We start from the raw sequence: 22,507 nt of genomic DNA, 5'->3' as shown, positions 1-22,507 counted from the left end.
TGAAGTGGAAACATCATTTCTATCATTTGCAATAGACAGAATCAGCCAGCCATAGTCGAGGAAAGAAGCACAGCTTCCGTGTTCATCGAGGAATGGAGCACCAAGAGGTGGAAGTCTGACTCAGCTCTTGAAGAATTTTTTACGGGGTAGAGAGCTGTTGACCCTACAGCCAACCTTTTTTCGGCGCCTCTTAGGACATGCGTTGGGATACATTGGCACTATCTTACCCCTTGGTTACCACATGGTCACCTGAGGGGCACTCCGGTCACCAGCGCACTCCTGGTACCAGGGTAAACGTCCTGGTGGTTCTCTGTCTCTCCGTTGCAGCAGGAAGGAACAGACTGCCATACCTCGTTTTCGCATTAGTCATATGAAATCTATGCCATACAAAGACAAAGTAAAAGATCATCCTACGTGTCCTAAGTGTAGCTTATTAGGCTACACCGGACCATATCCTCGCCTGTCTTGATTCATATGTTGATCCAATCTATGTGCTACTACTATGTGCACTTCTGGTACCAGAGTAAACGTCCTGGTGGTTCTCCGTCTCTCCGTTGCAGCAGGAAGGAGCAGACTGCCATATCTCGTTTTCGCATTAGTCATATGAAATCTATGGCATACAAAGACAAAGTAAAAGACCATCCTATGTGTCCTAAGTGTAGCTTATTATGCTGCGTCGGACCATATCCTCGCTTGTCTTGATTCATATGTTGATCCACTCTATGTGTTCGATATGCTCTGAGTCATTGGAGCCATAGACTTGGTTTATGCAGCTTTGCTAACAAAGAGGACAAGCAAAAAGCAACGAAATCATCTAGAACAGCGTTTCTTAAATTGTTTTCCTCGGAAGCCCAGGGTTCCACGGAGCTCTCTCAGGAGTTCCATGAGACTTTCATGTATTCTTTTCACACCTTTTAAATTTGTTCTTTAAAAAATTGATTAACGCTTTTTTAAACTTAAAAATAAATTTACTTTTACTTTCGCATACTAACCTAAGTGTTATTACCTATCAGGGTGAGTCACTATAGGAATAATTTTATTTGTTGCCTAAAATAATGCAAATTTCAGACCATCGAAAACAGCCTGAAATTGTGCCTTCAAGATTTCAACTTCAAAAATTTTCCTACATTAATCCCAAACACCTCCTTCACACCTAATGTCTCCAAAGATAGTCTAATTATGCATTTTAAAAACTTCTATTTCGAAAAATTTCCGGAAGAAACTTTTTATCTCCTAATATTACCAACAATTTTTAAAAGTGATTTCAATATTTAAAACATTTTGAGAGTCACATCAAATCCCTTTTCCTACAACATTACCAAATATTGCCTAAAATTACGATTTTTGACGTCATTTTCATATATTCTGCTCTTGATACTAGCCATTCTCCAAGTATCTGTGGCAGCAGTTGAGAGGACAATTTCAACATTGAACGAGTGAAGATCAATTTTAGGAGCAGTACTGGTCAAGGGCGTATAAATGTTAGAACTCTGTCGGACGTCATATTAACATCTAAGTCCATGATTTATAAATAACTAACAAATTGGTGAAAAATTAAAAACATTTTAATTTTTAAGGTTCAAAAACTTTTTGTGTGCAAAGTTAAGTGAATTATTAGTGTACCATTTTAGGTAAAACACTATTTCTTTTCCTATTTAAAAAATATAACACATTCATAAATTCTGAGGTTTTTTGTCCCTTTTAAAAATGCTCAGGATAGGAGTGTATTGGTATTTTACAGTAACAAATAATAACTAGCAGTTATCAATAATTAGCATGATTGCAAATGAAATCTATTTAAGTAGCGATTTAATGAAAAATAGTTAATATGATAGTCCGTTTGAGGTAAAAACATGGGCCCTCTCCGAGTCAGAATCCTGGCTATGCCACTGCAAACTGGTGAGGAAAAACCAGGGGTTCCATGAAAAAAAGGAAGCATTAAAAAGGCTTCCACTAAAGAAATTAAGAAACATTGATCTAGAAAGCGCAGAGTAATAAGAGGCGATTTCTGGCTGATCCTGTCTATTACAACATAATAACATAAAACCTATTACAAATAGTAGAGCCCGTTAAATGGAAAAGCCTAATTTCCACGAAAAGTTATTCTAATAAGCGAGACATTCATTAAACGGGATTAAAATACTAGACATTAACTGTTTGGTACATTAAAAATGTATTACTTTAAGCGTAACCTTACTTTAATTCTTTTAACTGATATTCTATTGCGCGGGCTTGACTGTATTACAAATGAGGAAGTGAGAAGCAAAGTGATGTAAGTGGCAAAGTTAAAAATTTGAAGATAACCAGTAGAAATGGTAATCTCTGTCTTGGGGCAAGAGATGGTACTAGTAGCCCTTGTAGGTTCTGTTTCACAACATGATTTAGAAAAACTTTTTAATGAAAGCCTACCTAGGACGTTATCTTTAAACGCGTTTTACTCAAAACTTGAAAATGTCCACTTACACACCTTTGCTTCTCACTGCCTCAGATGTTTCGACTTCAAGATCATCCGCCACCTCTCCCTAGTCAAGCGATACCTAGTCTTTACTCACCGCCAGTTTACTTTCAAAAATTATCGCGAGTGTGGTAATGGAGTTTCTTTCCATTTACCTAATATTTCTTTTTTTTTTCAGCTGACCCTACTTTTAAACTATGTGCAATTGAAATTTCTATTTTGAACACCCCCCAATGTATTATTTTGAGTGCTGTCTTTAGTACGTATAAATATACGTCTGTGCGTATTTGTACGTATGTGTATTGTGTGTATTTCACATAACTTAAAAAATGGTATGCCGTAGAAAGTCGAAATCTTGTGTTATTTTATTTTACTAATTTTTACGAATAAGTTAGAAACAGATACAGATTCAGATCTGAGCAAGTTCATTAGGAATCGCTTTTGAAATAGAAAGTTTAAATCTGTTTTTGGCAATCTATGCATAAATTTAACGGATTTTTTGATAAAAATAAAAAACGATGCAGAAAAACCTTAAATTCTATAAGGCAGGTTGCTGTACCCACGGACGGTGGTACCTACGGACGTTGGTCGGGAAATTCCGGGTATCGTCGAGAGAGATCCCAATCGGGGTTCAACGTGTGTGTCACAACCCTCTCCAATACCCCAGGAAGTTTCAACGCCATCAAACGAACATTTAAGATTATATCACATTTTGTCGGTTTTAGTAGGATGTAAGTAAAAAAAAAAGACATGAGCAATTTATCTTTTTTTCGTCCGTCGTAGATTGTACTGTTTATTTTTGTTGTAGGTATCATGATTCCCTATATTTTGAAGGTTTTGTTTCTGATTTTTAATGTTGTAAAATTGTAGTCCTGTCGATGTGAATGGCTTGCATAACCAAAATGGCGTACCTTTGTACCCAAGGACACATAACCATGTGTATCTACGGACGGCAATTTTTAGTCTCCTTGGGTCACACCTGAGTCTTTTTACAATGTGAAGTATCAACGTCAGAAATTTGCTTTCAACAATGATGATAAATTTGAAGTAGGGCTTGAAAAGATATAGTGTTGATGTAACCCCCACCTGTTGTAGGATCTACAGACCGTCAATCCCACCTGTTTTCATTTGAAGTCGTCTTTTCTAGTATTTTGTCGGTTGAATCTAAACTGAGTTTTTTGTAATGGGTTAATTTTGGTTAAAGGTTTCAATTTGCATATAAATTGAAGTTATTATGTAGGTACATAGCGAGCCATACTATCATACAATCTAGTTATTTTTTTGTTTAAAAACATATTAATTATTTTTTAACTTTTTTAAAGAGTTCACGATGTTAAAAATTAAGGAAAATTTAAAAAAGGGAAAAAAATCCTTCGATAATTTTCAAAGTTTAATTTCTGTTGGTTATTTTATTTAATGTTATTTTCAATGGATGTTTAAAGTATTGCAATATAAAATGTCGTATGAAAATGTATTGAGTATAATTGAGTTCCTCAGAACTATTTATATATATATTTTTTATATCTCCATGGGTACAAAGGTACCTGTCCGCGTGGTGAACGGGGTGTTGTACCCACGGACAAAAAAGATAGTTTTTAAGAAAAAATTTTTGAAGCTGAAAGCTTTGAGGTTTTCACCTGACAAAAATTGCCAAATTAGATGATAAGTTGTAGATTCTGCCAGAAAAATTTTCCGATCGATTATCCATTCCCAGAGACCAGCAAAAATTGAAAAGTAAATTTAGTCCGTGGGTACAGCAGCTTCCCCTAATTCTAAAGATATCCAGAGGATCTTTACTTGAAAGTAAGTTCCGAACAACTAAGCGATAATCAGAATAAGGCATAGACTAATAATAAGAGTATAGACCGAGCTTCCCCAGACTTGCTGAAGAAAAAATTGGTTCATGGATACATCATGTGACTGGTGGGAGGCTTGGCGAAAACTTTGGCAGCATGGTTGCTAGATGGCAGGATTATCTATAGTTTGGCACTTGACATATATTTTAAGACGTAATGTGTTTTTATTATAATTTTTTCCCCAGGTGCAGAGATGATTGAACTGTTTTTCTTTTAGTTATGTATTATTTTGACATTAGTAATTAGTTTTTGATCACAGTTTTCAGTAAGTTTTATTTCATTTGGAACTGCTACGTCAGCACTGCCGTAAACGTAATGGCGTAAACGTTTTGCGTTAACGCAAAAATGTACTAATCGGTATCTTAAATTGAAATTGTAGGTAAAATTCTTAGCGTTTGCCGATTCTTTTTGGGCGCTTGCATCTTTAATTGCTTAGTGAGTTATTGAAATTGAATAAAGAAAATGCACAATACTATCAAACGAAAAACTCACTATATTAACAAAATATTTACAACTTAGAATAACAAATTTACAAATCGGACTCCATAAATGATCATTCTTCCGTGTTTCATCAATTCTATTTTATTTCTCGCTCGCGTTGATCATCTGCTACGATCAACGCCCGCTGTTGCTAGGATATCCACCAGTCACATGGTTTGGTTTATGAGCAGCAAAAGAGTTGCTATAGCTCGGTCTACTCTTATTATTAGTCTATGGAATAAGGGTTGTATCGATCAATGTTATCCATGCTCTGGTTGGGATTCGAATTGAGTGAGGGCTTCGTATCCCACCACTAACCTCACCTAGATATTTTCTGTTAAGGGAGATGTAATGTGAGACAAATTATATCTTTCCAGGAACTTCAAAAAAGCAAACAGCTGGAGGATTCCATGCGCAAATTGGATGTCGAGATGAGGAGGACAGATGAACTGTTGTATCAGATGATCCCCAGACAAGTCGCAGATAGACTCAGAAAGGGCGAACCGGCATTGCAGACATGTCAGGTAGAACCCATTGCGGATATTCGTTGTCTTCTATTTTAGTAAACTACGGGGTGATATAAAAACCTGTTATAAAATATTTTATTTTAAGAATATTGTCAATTTTAAATACAAAATATTTTGCTTGTTGGCAATGCAATATTTATCGGAACGACACGCTATTTTGAACACGCTTTTGTCGAATGTCTTTTCATTTGTAAGCTCACTTATTTTGCATTGAAAAAAGGGATTCCTTGTAACCCGGAAACACGTGTCTGCATTAATCAGCAATTTTGTGCAATTACACAATGTTATTTCTTACTTTACTTTTCAAACTCAAACGTATTTATTCAACTTTATTTGTTACACGCCATTTTTATTTACTTTTTCAATATACACTGACTCATTCTGTAGTTTTTTTTTTCTATTCATTTTTTTAGCATGGTCAAGATAAATTTTCCCAGAATTAAAAATGGGGTCACTTCCGAAATTTTAAAAGTATTTTTTTCTGAAGAGCATGTTTAAAAACATAGGATTTAACCATTTTTTAAATAGTTGACAAAGTTTAATATTTTTAAAAAAATATTTTAATTAATGCGCAGATTCAATTTCCTTTTTTATGCTTTTACATATGACATCATAAGTGATAAAATGCCTTTCACTGATGCCATTAGCGTAGATCTGGAAACGCGGTAGACAGCAAGTGTAAGCATTCAACGTGCCAGTGAAGTGCACGATTTTTCAAACAAGGCGTGGTTTGTATGACGTCATAAGTGATGAACTTTGGCGCGCTACTCCACTGGCTCGCTGAATGCTTACGCTTGCTGTCTACCGCGTTTCCACGATACGATAATTAAGAAGTGAATTAAATATAGGGCTCAACGCTTGTTATCAACCGCATCGTTGCCAATGCATGCGAGTAAAGAAGTGAATTAAATATTGCATTCTGCGCTAATAGCATCAGTGAATGGCATTTCATCACTTGTGATTCATGCAGAAAGTAAAAAATGAAATTGAATCTTCTCACCGATTAAAATAATAAGTTAAAAAATATTAACTTTTTCATATTATTTAAAACGTGGTCAAATCCTATGTTTTTAAGTATGTTTTCTCAGAATTTTTTTTTTATAATTTCGGAAACGACCCCATTGCGCCATTAAATTTGTAGTTACTGCTTAGAAGCTATTTTTGGACTTATGATGTAAAAGCTGTTGAACGAATGCACTTAATAAAGAAAAACACAATAGTTCCCAGAATTGCAAAACACATTTTCATTTTTCGTATTAAATGGCATTTGTTTTAGTCGTTGAAATTCTTTCCATTAGGTAACACAGTAAACCCGCAAATAAAAGCTGTATTTTTCGCTTCAAAAAAGAAATTTTTTGCATTTTCTCTTCTTTTCCTGTAATTCCACATTATTTTACGTTAAAAATATTTTAAGAATGTTTTTTCAACTCGACGATAAAAATATATTCCTTTCTTTCTTTCTTTTGTGTGTGTGTGTGTGTGTTTGTGGGAGAGAAAATTTGCTAACGCGTAATACGAGTTTTATTTTGCTGAAAATGCCTTACTTCTTTTTTAATACAAACCATGATTTTTTTTTTTTTTTGGAAACTTTCAGCAACTAAAAACGTTGAAGTAATCTATTTATAACGAGTAAAACGGAATAAAACTCTTTCAAAATGTTGATCTCCAACGTATACTCAGTCAATTTTAATATTTATACTGGAGAAATTGGTTGACTCTCTTTAAAAAATGTATTCATAAAAGATTACCTCCAAATAGGCAAACTTTCCTTTGATTAAATTAATTAGTTTAAAATACTTTGTACATGCGCGAGAAAAATCATGCAGTTGTTGAACAAAAGTATACTTGCTTAGTAAGCTGCTTATTACTAATCGGCTTAGTTTTTTAAATTTATGCTGATAACAAAGACTACATAATTAATATTTTAGATATTTTGTATGATGCTGCTCCATACACTGTATGCGTCAAAAAAAACGTTGTTAACTAATCAACTCTGACGCAACTTACATTTTTCTGAAAATCTCCTGCATGACAAGTTTTTGACATTTTTAAGTGATATGAAGTTAATAAGTTATGTAACATGTGAAATTATGAGCTGGCAGTTTTATCTTAGCGTAAATACATTTCATAAAAATGTATGCTGTTATTTCGTTTAAAACTACAGAAAAGAATGATGTCATATGTATTTAAAAAATATTTGAAAAAACTGCCAACTGACATAAAAGCAAACATTGTTTTCAAAATTAAATTACCTGTTTTGCCACTGGATAGATTTTCTTTATTAGAAGCGATGCTTTGCTTTAAAATCTTGAGAACAGTTTATTGAAACGGTGAGTGAAAAATAAGTACTAGATGTAAATCAACCATTTTCAGAGAACTGCAAAACAGTAAAAACAAATGTGTTTGTTAAACTTCGTGTTGAAATAACAAAGAATACAATTTTCAAGACCTTACCCGTTATAACGGGAGAGGTAGGGTGGTTCAAAAAATACATTTAAAAAAAAGTTTCTCCTAGATAACGGGCCACCTCTCAATATTTTTAGACTTGTGGATAATAATAAACTGGGAAAATTTTAGCTTTCTATTTCAACTGAAAGAGGGTGCTAAACCCCATCCCCCAGACTTCATACGTATTGGGAATGGGGAGGGGTAAATAAAGCATTGAACTGAAAAGAAATGCTACATATAGTAATATACACTAGTAATATGCATATACATTGCAATAAAATAATTATTCACAAAAAAAAAAGAGATGAAATCATATACTAGAAAAATTTTATCTTCCTATTTCAACTGAAAGGGGGTGCTCAACCCCACCCCCAGACTTCATACGTATTGGGAGGGGGGTTAAATAAAGCTACATCACATGACTTCTTTTTACTCCAAATTAATGTCATTTTCTCATTATTGGCAGTTTTAATATGATTCAATAATTTACTTTTTAAATATCACCAACAGTGGCCAAATTAAAACCAGATTTGAAAATAAAAAATAAAAAAAATTAAAAATCGCCAAATTTGTCGCTATGTTGGCGACCAAAAGACTGGCGATATATCACCAAGTGTCCGCCAAATTATAACACCACTCGAGTTTACATCGAAATTAACAATGATTTCCCCTCAAAAAGGGGCTAAAGACCCCCTTTGGAGCATCCGAATGCAACCAAAAAGGAAGATGCACAACGAGACCCTACTAGGAGTCTACGTATCAAATTTCAACTTTCTAGGACATTCCGTTCTTGAGTTATGCGACATACATACACACATACACACATGCGCACATACATACGTACATACAGACGTCACGAGAAAACTCGTTGTAATTAAATGCAATTAACTCGGGGATCGTCAAAATGGATATTTCGGGTTTCTGTACGTTCCTCGAGAGTGAGCAAAATGGAAATTAAGGCCAATTTTTGGGTGAATTTTTTTCGCGAATACAATACTTCCTTTTTTGTAAAAGGAAGTAAAAACAGCCAGGTAAGTTAAATGTTTCTTTTCTTGGGGCATTTTCTATATTACGGCTAATGTTAAATAAAGGTTTCATTGAGCTTTGAGCAACCTATTAAAATTTAAGTAAAAAGCTAAAACTTTTACAGCATAATACTATTAAGTCTTTTCTTTTTTAAAGGGGGGGGGGACTGGACTCTAGGTGAAAAAAGAAGGTTTTTTTCAGCTAAGGGGGTAGAGATTGGTTTAGCGTTAAAGGAGTGAGAAACCAGTTTAGTACTAGTGCTCTTTTTTCTCTCACACTCCGAAGAAAAACGCAGTCTCAAATTTTGGCTTTGACTTTATACACAATATCACCATTGCCTTGAACAACATGTTAAAAAAAAAAAGAAAAAGTCTTTTACTACGAGTGTTTTGGATATCCATAGTATTGATGACAATTTAGGACGCTGTTGTATATGTGAAAAAGAGCCTAATGAGGTGTGTATAGTTTGACCACAGAGAGAAGGCGGATAAACTGGAAGCGGAATCGAACCACTTTGTTTTGTAATAGATAGGATCAGCGAGATAGCGTTATTAGTAAAACCTTTACGGCCCTTGCTTTCTCTGGTAGCGCGATCTCGCTGATCTTACATATGAGGCAGTGAGAAGCAAAGGGATGTAAGTGGCAAAATTAACAATTCGGAGATAACCAGTGCAAATAGTAGGAGAACATCTCCTCTTTCTTGGGGCAAGAGATAGTAATAGTGGCCCTGGTAAGTGCTGCTGTACAATGAAATCAATGAAAAAATAAATAATGAAAAAAAAATGTAAAAATCAACGAAAGCCTACCCAGGATGTTATCTTTAAATGCGTTTTACTCAAAACTTGATCTGATGACTGGACTATCGGTAACCTACTGCTTAATATCTGCAGTTTCTTCCCTTTCAAGAACCTTCTTACCCACCCTTGGAAATGGATTTTCCAACGAGTAAAAGAAACATAGTGAATGACATACTGGGGGCATGAAGACATGATCACCACTAGTAGAAAAAGTAATACTTTACAATGAAAACAGTACCTTACGAAGACACAGATCAACTGTAAAGATCGGTGAGCTATCGTTTCCAAGATAACAAGTAAATCAATAAAAAAGGACAACAGGGAGACAATTGCTGCATCATTTAAGTATAAATAGTTTGTATTTGGCAATGCCAAATAGTGTGTTGTGTTAGAGGTACAACCTTTTGCAGACCTAGTGTGATCCCCTAATATAACATCCATTCTTTCACGTGGCACCACTATTGGTGGAAGCATTCACCAAGAGAATTTTTACGCTGAGATTCCCACACCAGATGGAGGCAAAAGGGCTCTCTTCGATGTAAAACTGCACTAGGCGTTTAATTTTGCCAAGGGCACTCCAAGCCAATCGAGTTTTCAAGAAATCTTTACTTTGCCAATCTAGAGTTTATGCAAAATTATGCGATTTCATTTTTGAGTTAAACATTAGACTATTCTAGATAGTCAGCTGACCAAAAATTAGCGGTAATCTAAACCTACAAACAACATGTTGCAACGATTGCAAAAAAAATTGAATATGTCACTAAGTTGATGAAATATGTGGCTTATAAAACAGGAGCCTTTTACCAAAACTAGTATGTTGTGGCCATCACGAAACTTTCTTCTATATATTTTTTTTTTTTTTCTGATCCCTCCCCATGCTTGACGAGGAAGCAATATTCCCAACAAAAACAAAATGACACATGCAAAAACTTGACGACTATCCCAATGTCTGAATTATTGCAAAAGCAAAGCAAAGAGCGAAAATTGAAAGTTATTTTAAAAGCCTTGCTTGAATGAATTACAAATATTTTATTTGTTAACAAACATAAGATGGCAACAGTTAAAAATTTTAAATCATTGGGATAATATTTCCTATCATTTCCATACAATTAAAATCACGAGAAATACGCAGACGACAATCTATTACGATTTATCTTTCTTATTGTTGCATTAATAAAAATATTTTTATTCGCAAAAAAAAAAAAAAAAAAAAAAAAAAAATCAACACCTCTTGGAGCGATCGGCGTCAAAATAGAACCAAAGCCTGTTTACATATGGATTCACATATATTCCAAATTTCAACCAGAACGTAGCATTACTTCTTGAGATAGGGCACTCAAAATGGAAAAAAAGAACGGGTGATTGCGCTACCCCCTTTTTAGCTGTTGACACAAAAATAAAATCAGTTCTTATACCCACTAAGGGCTACTTGCCGATAAATTTTTCTTTCATTCCGTTCATTATTTCTTGAGATACAGCAGTCACAATTGACGACAAAAAACGTTCTATAGCTCAACCCCCGTTTGAGTTATTGACACCAAAATTGAATCAGCACCTGTTCCTGTTAATACCAACATATGGACAAAATTTTGTTTGATTCCGCCAGTTACTTCCTGAGGAATAGCAAGCACGCGTAACTCGAAAAACGTCCCATTGCTCCACCCCCCTTGGAGGAATTCGCGCCAAAAACTAATGGGCACAAGTTCACATAGGGGCACATATGTGCACCAAATTTCGTTCGATTTCATGCGGTAGTTTTTGTTGTAGAGCGGCCACAAAAAACTGGTCACACACCGACGTGACACACATACATACACACACACACACATACATACACACACACACACACACACAGACAGACAGACATTTTCCAAAAATGGTCGAAATGGACTCAGCACACCTCAAAACGTTCGAATCCGTCAAAATTCGAAATTCGAAAATTTGCACGAATCCAATACTTTCTTCTATATATTAGATATAGAAGAAAGTAAAAAAGGGGGGAAAGAAAAGAAAAAGTATTTGGACAATCACAACGGAAGAGTTTTTTTTTTTTTTTTACATGTTTGAGAGTCGTGATATTGTTTTGCTTACTTAATATTTTTTCTTATACCAAGTCTGTATAGATGTATCTTTATAACTTATGTTCCTCTATGTTAGTGTTAGTAAATTAATTGAATTAAATGGAAAAACCTGTGTTCATGTAAAGCAACAATCAATATTGAATACAAAAATATTCTCAATGTAACAAAAAGTAATTACTAGTATTGTCTTTTCGCTCACCAATTCACTTTAAAATTCTAGTGTGTAGCAACTGGAGGAAAAAAATAACTTTTTTGATTTTTCAGTTCTTTGAAAGTGTCACAATTTTGTTTAGCGATGTGGTGAAATTTACAGAAATCTGCAGCCGCATAACCCCTATGCAGGTGGTTTCAATGCTTAATGCAATGTACAGCTTGTTTGATCAATTGACGGAAAAGCATAATATTTACAAGGTGAGATTATTCTTGTGTTTTCTTTTTCTTGCTTTTTTTTTCTTTGCTGAAAATGGATTACATTAAGTAATTAAGATTTTACTGTTTAATGATAACTAGCTGCGTTGCCCGGCTTCTCACGGTCTGCCTTGAAAATAAAAGTTATGTCAAGTGATATTTTCCCCGCTATAGCCAACGTAGAAAGTCTGTTGATCGCTTTATACGCTAAAGAAATTAAAATAAGAAAGAAGAAACAAGCGAAGAAGCTGAAAAACGTAACCATGGCAACAAAGTTAAAAAACGATTACTTGAATCGAGAAGATATTTTTAAACTCGACTTAAAATGCTTGTAACTATTTTAAAACTGAGACAGAAGTTTGGTTCTGCGACCATAGGTTTGGTTAGATCTGGGTTAAAAAAGTCGTTCTTTTCAATGGTGTCAAAAGAAAGACTCGGGAACTATTTTTTCGCTTTTTTTTTTGTGGTTTTAATGAAGAAAGAAGCGTCTGGAAACTAGCAAAGATTTTAAAAATTCGAGTTTGAAACACAAATAACACCCGCCGTAATTCAGTTAGAGAACTGGAACAAATTGTATGGAAAGCAGATAAGTTTGCCCTTTTGAACGACGCATAATATTAATATGTGCAAGTAATTTATCATCCCCATCTTCGGTAAGTCATGCGAAAATCGTGTCTAAATTGGAATAAAAAATAATTATTTGTTGAACTGTTTTCTATCTAGTTTCTAAACCTTTTTGGTTCAAAAAAGACCTAAACTGAAAATTTCAGCAAAAACTGGCGATTAGTTCTCGAGTTTTACGCATTCAAATACGCGGACGCTTTTTGGAAATTTCATTTTATGCTGCGTAGAGAAGTATGCAAACATATGATGTATTTCTATTGCAATACATTGTTATTTCAAACGATTTTTGGTAAATAAAATCTTCATGGAGTCAGCATCAGTTAATATTGAAATGCATTTTGGATACCAGATATAGTAGTACACAAATGAGTAAAAGCCTCAAAAGATCCACTTGCTTTCGCTGTCTAAACTTATTGCCTACGTTTTGCAAATATTCAATATTACGTAGTTTATGAAGAAATTAAATGCTTAAAAGAGATTAAATACAATAATAACTTCCTACATTTTACCCTAAATATGTAAAAGTCAATTAGTTTTGAATTACTATTACATTAAAAAATGTACTTTAAATGTTGATTAGAGGGAAGATGTTTCATCTGGGAGGAGTGAAACATGGTTAGTTAGCAATTTTTTTATTCGGATTCAGTAAGCTTTGAACTTTGCTAATTATTTAGATTCATTGTTAACTCTCAGTTTTAAAAGATTTACTGAAATGATTTTTTAAATATCATTTGTATGATATTTAAAAAATCTGCTGAGTATAAAATCAATGAAATAAACAGTGCTCCAATTAGATTTTTACTGGTACATAATCAACTATTATAAAAAATAAAGATACAACGTCCAAGAATGAAATACAGAAGACAATGTAAAAAAAATTAAAAATTAATATGAATTTTGACATCTTGAATTCAAATTATTTTTTCTCAATCACGCGGGTGTGGGTGTGTGTGTATGTAGGCGTGTGTTTGTGTGTGTGTGTAGGCGTATGTGTTTGTATCTGTGTGTAGGCGTATGTGTTTGTATCTGTGTGTAGGCGCATGTGTTTGTATCTGTGTGCAGGCAAGAATGTGGGTATGTGTGTGTGGAGGTGTTTTGTGTGTGCAGGCATGTGTGTGCGTATGCGTGTGTATGTGTGTATGCATGCGTGTGTGCGTAGGATATGGACACAACCTGGAGACGGTTTTCGCTAGAGGAGCAGCATCGGGAGGGGCCGGTCGACGGTGGTGCTGCAGAGGGAGGCGAGGGAAAAATCAAAAGACATCATTCAACAGTCAAATAAAAACAATTAGTAATCGTGATTGCTCAATAATTTTTTAATGAAAAAATTGACAGACAAAGAAAGATCTAAATCTAAGAGAATATTTGTGCAGTATATGTTGCAATCTCATTTGGTCGCTCTTTTCACATTTTCAGTTTACGTCAGAATGCAAGAATTATTATTTAACAAAATAGCTGTTCTTATGTTTTGGAAGTCCTTTACTCAAGGCCCTCGTCAAATAAGCAGAGCTGTATGAGATGCTCAAAAGGTAGTTTTTCGCTGTTGCTGATTACAGAGAAATAGTCTTTCAAATCCTGATTTTGCTTTCCGTTTCCATAGTCGCATAATGTAGGGTAAAGTACCAAAGCGTGACGAAGTGAAAAGATAAAATAATTTACTTAGCTTTAACCGCCACCTGTTTACTTTAACGGCAATACTTTAACGTTGTTATTAAACATGTTGTCGATTCCAGTTATAAAATAAATGCCTGTGAAGATTAAGGTACATGATAGTACAAGCCAGTCCTAAAATTAGACGATGATATCGTTGTATTTTAAGGCAAATAAAAACATTTTTTGCATTTTAAAATGAGAATGTTCTTTCTACCAATATTTCAAAACATTTTTCAGACATTTTGAAATTCAGTGCAGAAGTTTATCTCTTAACGTAGGACATGTTTTGATTTTAGATGTGTTATACAAATTGTAAATTGCGTGTCGGTAAAAGTGAAATAGTTATTTTTCTTTATTTATCCATTTATTTCTTAACTCTTTTAATACATATTCGTTGCTTTATTTGTTCATTATTTATTTCTAAAACATTATTTATTCGTTCACCTAATTATTCTTCATTGTCATATTTATTTAATCATTTTTTTTACTTCTATTCCTAATCTTTCCATTAATAATTTGATTCATTTATTCATTATCTTTCTATTGCACGTATAATTATGCCAGTTTTGTTAAAAAGTAAGAGTTTCTTTAAAAAATGGAAAAATGACATTTTATTACAAATTCTATTACAGTAAAACCTGTGAAGTTGACCATTCTTGTAAGTTGACCACCTGTCTAAGTTGACCGTTTTTTTCAGGCACGGAATTAGCCCTTATCATACAAATCAACCTCTGTAACTTGACCAACTGTTTAAGTTGACCACTAAAGTAGTGCACCGCAAGTGGTCAACTTACACAGGTTTCACTGTGTGAAATACATCGTGCTCTCTTTATGAACTGTAATTTTCAGAATAAATTTCACTTTTTTTTCATTTTTAAAAATGTTATTTATCTAAACCATTTCACTTTGCCCCACACATTTTGAAACTAACTTTCGTTTCTCTTCGTATTTCGCAGAAAATGAAGTTTTGAAAATGAGAGGCTCAATTGATTCTAATAACTTTAAATAACGTAACTTTTCCTACTATCAAACATTTTTTACAACAGGTATTAGAGTAATTAAGAATTGTTTGATCTTGAAATGTTAGAATTCTTTAACATATTTATTCTGTAACCCATTGTGTATTTTACTTTTGAGGTCGAAACAATTGGAGATGCTTATATGGTTGTTTCTGGCTGTCCTGAAGTTGAAGAGCGACATGCAGACCGTGTTTGTCTCATGGCGCTCGATATGGTAGTGGTGATTGGAGGACTGGAAGACCCCTCAACGGGGGATAGTCTCAAAATACGAGTGGGTGAGTACTACAATTGTATAGTACAGTCAACTCTCGATAACTCCCAAGAAGCTGGCTAAAAACAATTGAGAAGATATACAGTGGCGGGGAATGGAGACTTCATTCGTGAAGCGAAGATTCCAAGTCAAGTGATAGATTTTGAAGCAAAGCATTGGAAGAAATCAGGTTTCTTTCGCTAGTTTCATTTTATCATTGTTGAGTCACGTGACTTGGGGACATTAGCTCAGCTTTTGCTATACCAATGATTGGATATGCTTAATCCATTTACGAATTCCTGCTCTAAGGCAAATACAATAAACAAAGAGAAAAAAACGCTGAACTTCATTTTTTATTCTTTCAAGGTTATTTTATAAACGCTCTACTCTACTGACTTAGATGAACAAAGTTCATCTTGCACAAGAAAATTATAGCTTTCGATTGGTATGAATAAATGAATCTTTGAAAGAATTTTTGCCCTCAAATTTAAAATGTTTTGTGAAAATTATTTTTAAATATGAAATTGTTGTTGCACCTGACCTTTCTTAACTTAAGATTAGTATCCTTCATGGACCAAATACATAAATAAATAATACTATTAATAATAAGTCATTTGTTCTACAATATACGGGCAACTCTCGATTATTTGAAGTGTTTTAACTCGAATATTTCTTCGAGTAAACGGTATTTCGAGCGGACAAAAGTAATTATTAGTACTACGACAAAAAATCTTCACAGATAATAAATTTTATCAAGATGCTTCGAAAAGAGAAAATTTTCCTGGTACCGCAGTAAAATATTTTCAAAATATGATACTTGCTAATTATATGGTGGTGGGGAATATTTCTCATAAGAATCTGCACCAGTAGAGTCTCCATGAAGAGCTTGCAAAAGTAGAAAATGAATTCACACATAAGTTACATTTTCCTCAATATATTCAAGTGATTTTTCAATTCTGTCCAGTTCACATCAACAAAAATAAGTATCTCAAAGATCAGCCGGCAATGAAATTTTAGATCGTCAGACCCGGTAAAAAGTAGCCTTATCTGCCAATTTTCATCAATTCTGCAACACTGTGCGCAAATAGGAGCATTATTGTAAGCAAAGCAATGTCTTAAAGGAAAAAAATCTTATTTTGGCTGCATTTTTGTGCATAAAATGGAAACGAAACTATCTTAAAAACTTCGACTTAAAAGAAATACATCCGAGATGTGCAGACCACTTTGTATTAAAAACACAAAATTATTTTGAGACTACTTAACTGAGACTACTATAAAAACTTCGAGATAAAAAATATTCGTGTTATGAAACTTTGAGTTATCGAGGATCGGCTATATATTGTAAAACAAATGACTTATTATTAATATTATTATTTATTTATTGGTCCATGAGAATTTCTTAAGTTAAGAAAGGACAGGTGCAACATCAATTTTATTTTAATGAACAAAAGTCTTATCGTTTTATTAGTTATATAGGACATGAAAGGCTTATCCACCCTCTCTTAGTACTAATTATAATAAAGGGAAGCAGAATTTAGATCATTAAAAATGTATTGCGTCATTATATGCGGACCTTTTTACCAGTTTTAACATAATTTTCACAAAACATTTTAAATTTCATGGCAAAGAATCTTTGAAAGATTTTTTCATTCATACCTATCGAAAGCTATAATTTTCTTACGTAAGATGAACTTTGTTCATCGTTTCAAAGCTCAGCGTTTTTTCTTTTGGTTTATTGTATTTTTGAATGAAAATTGGCGGTTTTTTTATATTTTCAAATCATTCTCTTTATTTAACTCGTATTTTTTCCCTTTGTGAGATACAACTTGAGTGAGCAGTTTTAAGGGGATAAAAAAAAAGATCATAAATAATTTGAAAAAATTAAAAAATCAAGCTCAGTGTTTTTTTTTTTTTTTTTTTTTTTGTTTATTGTATTTTTGAAGGAAAATGAGCGGTTTTTTAAAATTTAAATTATCTTCTGTATTTAATTCGCATTTTCCCCATTGTGAGATAAGACTTGAGTGAATAGTCTTGAGAAGATAAAAAGGGATAAGATTTAGAAGGATCACAAAACTTTGGCAGTAGATACCAATGAAATTATTGTTATAACTATTATATTGTTTTTATTGCTAGTTCGAATCCTACTTTCTGAGTTCTTCATGAAAACATTAAACAAATTAATGTTTCACTAACATTAGGTTTATTAATTTGATCAGAAAAATATGTAAAGGTTATATTACTTTCTTTTTACTATCTTTTAATTACTAAGAAGCTCGATTTCTACTGCATTGAAAGATGCAAATAGCAGAAAATTAATTAAAAACGATATATATCGAATTCTAGATATATTACACGAAATGTAGCTTAAAGCAGAATACTTCTTTCAACAATTTTGATATGCATCGGTACAAATGTTAATTAATGTATAGTTTTAATGTGCATTAATATACATTTTTAATATACTTGTTATTTCTTTTATTACTTTTCTAGCACAAAGGTATTTATTCAACTTCATTGGTTTACCTTATGAATAGATTTTTGCAAATACTTCTATTTATATTGCCGAAAATGTTATTTTGGCATTTTGGCAATATTTAATGCTAGTTTAAAAACAGGTCATGAATACAATGCTGCAGCGTTCTTCATAAAAATTTCGGAAATCGAACGAGTAGAAATTTTACAGCTTTGAAAAGCAAGCTTCTATTTTCTTGCTTAACACAAAAAAAGAATGCATGAAATTTCGAAACACATTATTTCATAAAATATTCTTTTTATCTTGCACACCTTGCTATTGAATTTACGCTTTTTATACCTAAAAGTGAAAAAACTCATTCAAGTTGTAGATGTAGCATGAAATATTTTCCAATGCACTTAAGTAGAACTCAAACGCAATTTGAATTGCAAAACTGATTAAAAAAGATGAACAAGATGATATTTGAATCATTTTTTTTATTATTTAAAGAACAACTTATGATAAAGAAGTTTTTTACCGAAGGTTTATATTAAAAATTATTTTAAAAATTCATGGGAATGTCCGAGAGGCACATGAAAAATATTTTTAAAGGAAAATTCACTTTTCTAGATAGTAGCGACGAACATACATAAAATCCTTTTATTCAAACAATAAGTTATTACTTTTTCCATTTCAAAAACAAACATAATATTCATAACAATATAGGAAGATTTATCTTTCAGAGAAACTGAGATTCATAATCCTGACAAAGAGAAAAATACACCAAAACTGCACACGTATTGAACTTTTTCGTTACCCGATCTCCAGTTTTACTTCTAAGAGCAATTTACTTTTCGATTTTGTTTCTCAGAAATGTTCTTCTTTACTTTTAACTCGCCGAAAATATAATATTACATTTGATGCGTTTTTTGTTTTCTTAACGTATTGATGTAATCGAAAAGTTGTATATGGAGGGATTAGAATGATAGTGGCATGAGTCAAAAATTTTACAAAAGGATTTCTACATGAATTTGGTTTCCTGTTTAGTTTATCCATCAAATATACCAATTGCACAAAAGAACACTGAAATATATTGTAACGACAGTAGTATAAATTAGTTTCCATGATCCTGATTGGACCAAGCATTGAGCAGCAATATAAATGGAGGGAGCAAGTCCAATCAATGGCTTAGCAAAAGCTGACCCAAGGATCCCAAGTCACGTGACCCCACAACGACGAATGGTTGGCACGTTTTGCGTGAAACCAGTGAAAGAAACCTGGACGAACGAGAAAGCTCGTTCGATTTCTTCCACTGCTTTGCTTTAAAATATATCACGTGACTTGGGGTCTTTGTTTCATGAATGAAAGACTTCACTCCCTCCATTTTATCTCTTCTCAATGGGACCAAGCAGTAAAAATTTGCTGCTAGGCAAAGCACTGTATGTACTTGACTTTATTTTACCAAAATAATTGTAAATGTAGAATAACATTGGTGCAAGTCAGTTTCAATGCCAGTGTATGAAAAATTGTATATACTAATCAACTTCTGTGTGAAATATCTACATTAATTTCTAATTTTGTACTATTTCTAACGTTTTGAAGAATAACGGTTCGATCCACGAAAAAACTATTTTGAGAATAACTAAAACAAAAAGCGTTTCTTTAATGAATCAATCAATAATTTTAAAACCACGATGTTTCAGACGTTGAAAACGTAAAAAGAAGGGAAAAGTAAACGAAATGTACTATATTAGAGTATATTCAGTAAATTACCGTCCATTCGAGTTGAACCGAACCATTGCTTCGGTCACTCGTCTGGTCTGCTAATTCTATATTAGCTACCAGTTTGTTTCGCACTCTTGGCTTCCTTAAGAGATTTTCCATCTCCAGCTCAGTCACTTTCCTAAGCCGGGCTGATGAGTGCTAATAAGCACGAAACTGCAGTCCTCAGCTGGAAATGACTGAGCTGGCGGTGTATTTCACGTATAAGAGAGTACTTTTTTTTTCTTTTAGAATAAAGTAATTAAAAAAGTTCAATATGAGTTAGTAGGAAAATGAATAGAATTAAAAGTTTAAATGAATGATTTAAATGAATAGAAGTAAAAACTTCGAACTCGTATCAAATAAAATTATTGTAAGCTATTTATAACTACGTAAATAAATGCATGAACATACAAAATGAAAACAAGCTGATCGCAAGGTTGAATTTTTTAACGAAAAATATCTAATTGGCTCTTATTTAGTTTCCAATGTACATGAAAATAAAAACAACTGAAATACAACGTACCTTGCAGCATTTTAAAAAAAATTATATTTTTGCGTCAAGCCGGTTTACCTTTTAAAAGAAAATATCTTCGATATTTGTGTTTAGCAATTACACGTTAATTAGAACGTAGACGCGTAAGAAAGGAAGAAAATATGTTTTTTACAATGTTACTTTCATGGACTCGATTTTTGTTTTGCTCATGTATACTACTAACGTTTTAAAAAATTAGGTATTCGTTCTTACATTATATTGCTGATATTCACTTAGTTTTTTTTTTCTCTCGTACTAACTTTTCTACGTCTTTCGCTTGAAATTTTATTAGCCTGATAAATTATTCTGCGCTCCGCAATGCTCTAGATATCCCCCCCCCCCAAATGAAAAGTTGTAAAATTTGAGAAGTGTTTTCAGTGGATTTTTAAAACTTTTTTCATTTAAAAGAACTTGCTTTTTTTTTGCAAAAAAAAAGTAATTAAATTTTGTCTTTTCTTAGGTTTTTATAGTGAAATTTGTTTCTGAAGGTAAAAGAATGTGTAAATGTGTCTTCATTTTTCTTCTATACGAACTTGTAAACAGAGAATATTTTTCTTCAAATTTGCATTCTGCAACTACAATCAAATTCGATAGTTTTTTTACTGAATCACTGATGTAGTACTTTAAAAAAACTATTTTTTTCATCATTAGTTATTTTTCTTCGAAAGTTAAGGTGATTTTTGCTCGATAAACTTTTTTTTTTGCTGTGAACTACAACAAAGAAGGAGCAGTTGAGGATAATGATGAGGGAATACATATTCGTATACAGAGGTATATGCGTGCATATAAGCATATACGTGTATATGCTAGTATATATGCGCAAACACAGTATGTACGTATTTATACGCATATACTTGTGTAGGTATATGGTAAGGAATGTTGTAGGTATAAGTATATGGACCATTCCACGGAAAATGGTAATTTTCTCCCGCACGTGACACCTCATATATTTTTTTATTAAAAATAATAATTTATAAGGCTAATGATAAAAAATTTATTGCTCAACAAATTACAAACGAATGTGTGATTCCTTAGGCAAAAAAAAAATTTCATTTCTTTCTTAAATGACTACTTTTTAATGAAATATATGAACCGTCATATGCGGGTGTGACTACTTTTTCGTAGAAGGGTCCAATACATAATTTTTTGTCAATGGTTTAAACTATAATTTCTGAACAAAAGAGATACGTTTCTTTTACATTGGAGCCTTTGCTTTCAAAAATCAACCATTAATTTCAACATTAATATATTAGTAGAGCAAAAATATTAACCAATTCATGATCAAGTTACAAGAGGTTGACTTTAGATGTCCTGCACGTGACACATGCAAATTAATTAAATTTTAAATGACAAAATTGTTTAATAAAAATATAACTGTTGGGAGTATCTTTGTATCAAAAGTAAAGATTAAAAAATTTACTCACCCCTGTTTAATTAAAATATTAAGAGATGTTAATGAAATTTCTGCGTCTTTTTGTCCTGCACGTGACGGTGGAATCGCCATATACGTTTTTACGTAAGCACACCAATAAATGTGTGCTTGCGTACCTACAAGAATGTGTCTATACAGGTATCTATTCATCAATACTCTTTTATACTCGCTTATACGCGTATGTATACGTTTGTACACGCAACACGTAAATGCTCGGATACACACGTATATACTCGTATACTCGAGTATACATCTGAGTTCAAGCCATCTGATGTATTCATATACATAATCGTGCATAAGCTCCTTATACTCTAATACATTTGTGTACACTTACATATTCATGTATACTTTAGAGCAAGAATTATTAATGGAGGAACAAGTCCAATTATTGACTAAGCAAAAGCTTGGGCAAAGACCTCAAATCACGTGACTCAATAACGGCGAGTGGTTGGCCCCTTTTACGTGAAACTAGTGAAAGATACCTGATTTCTTCCAATGCTTTTCTTTAAAATCTGTCACGTGACTTGGGATATTTCCTTCACGAATGAAAGTCATCACTCCCTCCAGTTTATCTCTTCTCAATGGTGTATACACGCATGTAAAAGAGTGTTTTGCTGCTTAAGATACTTCAAACTATGTGCGATTTTTTAAGCAAGAAATTTTGTCCAAAAATGTTGCTGTTGTCCTAAAAATTACTACTGTT

At 33.0% G+C, this 22,507-nt stretch overlaps 1 protein-coding gene across 1 annotated transcript in view; it reads left to right on the top strand.

Moving 5' to 3' along the window:
* Positions 1-22,507, top strand: part of LOC129233675 (soluble guanylate cyclase 88E-like) — a gene marked incomplete at both ends in the record, with an annotated part of 107,593 nt that overhangs the window by 65,662 nt on the left and 19,424 nt on the right. The window contains 3 exons of the mRNA XM_054867655.1: positions 5,169-5,315; positions 11,935-12,081; positions 15,493-15,649. Of these exons, the coding sequence (XP_054723630.1) occupies positions 5,169-5,315; positions 11,935-12,081; positions 15,493-15,649 (451 nt within the window). The remainder of the gene's footprint in view (positions 1-5,168; positions 5,316-11,934; positions 12,082-15,492; positions 15,650-22,507) is intronic.

Source organism: Uloborus diversus, unplaced genomic scaffold (assembly GCF_026930045.1).
Source record: "Uloborus diversus isolate 005 unplaced genomic scaffold, Udiv.v.3.1 scaffold_612, whole genome shotgun sequence".
Lineage (NCBI taxonomy): Eukaryota > Metazoa > Arthropoda > Arachnida > Araneae > Uloboridae > Uloborus > Uloborus diversus.
The sequence above is the reverse complement of the archived record's forward strand: the minus strand, read 5'-3'. Positions and strand labels throughout refer to the sequence as shown.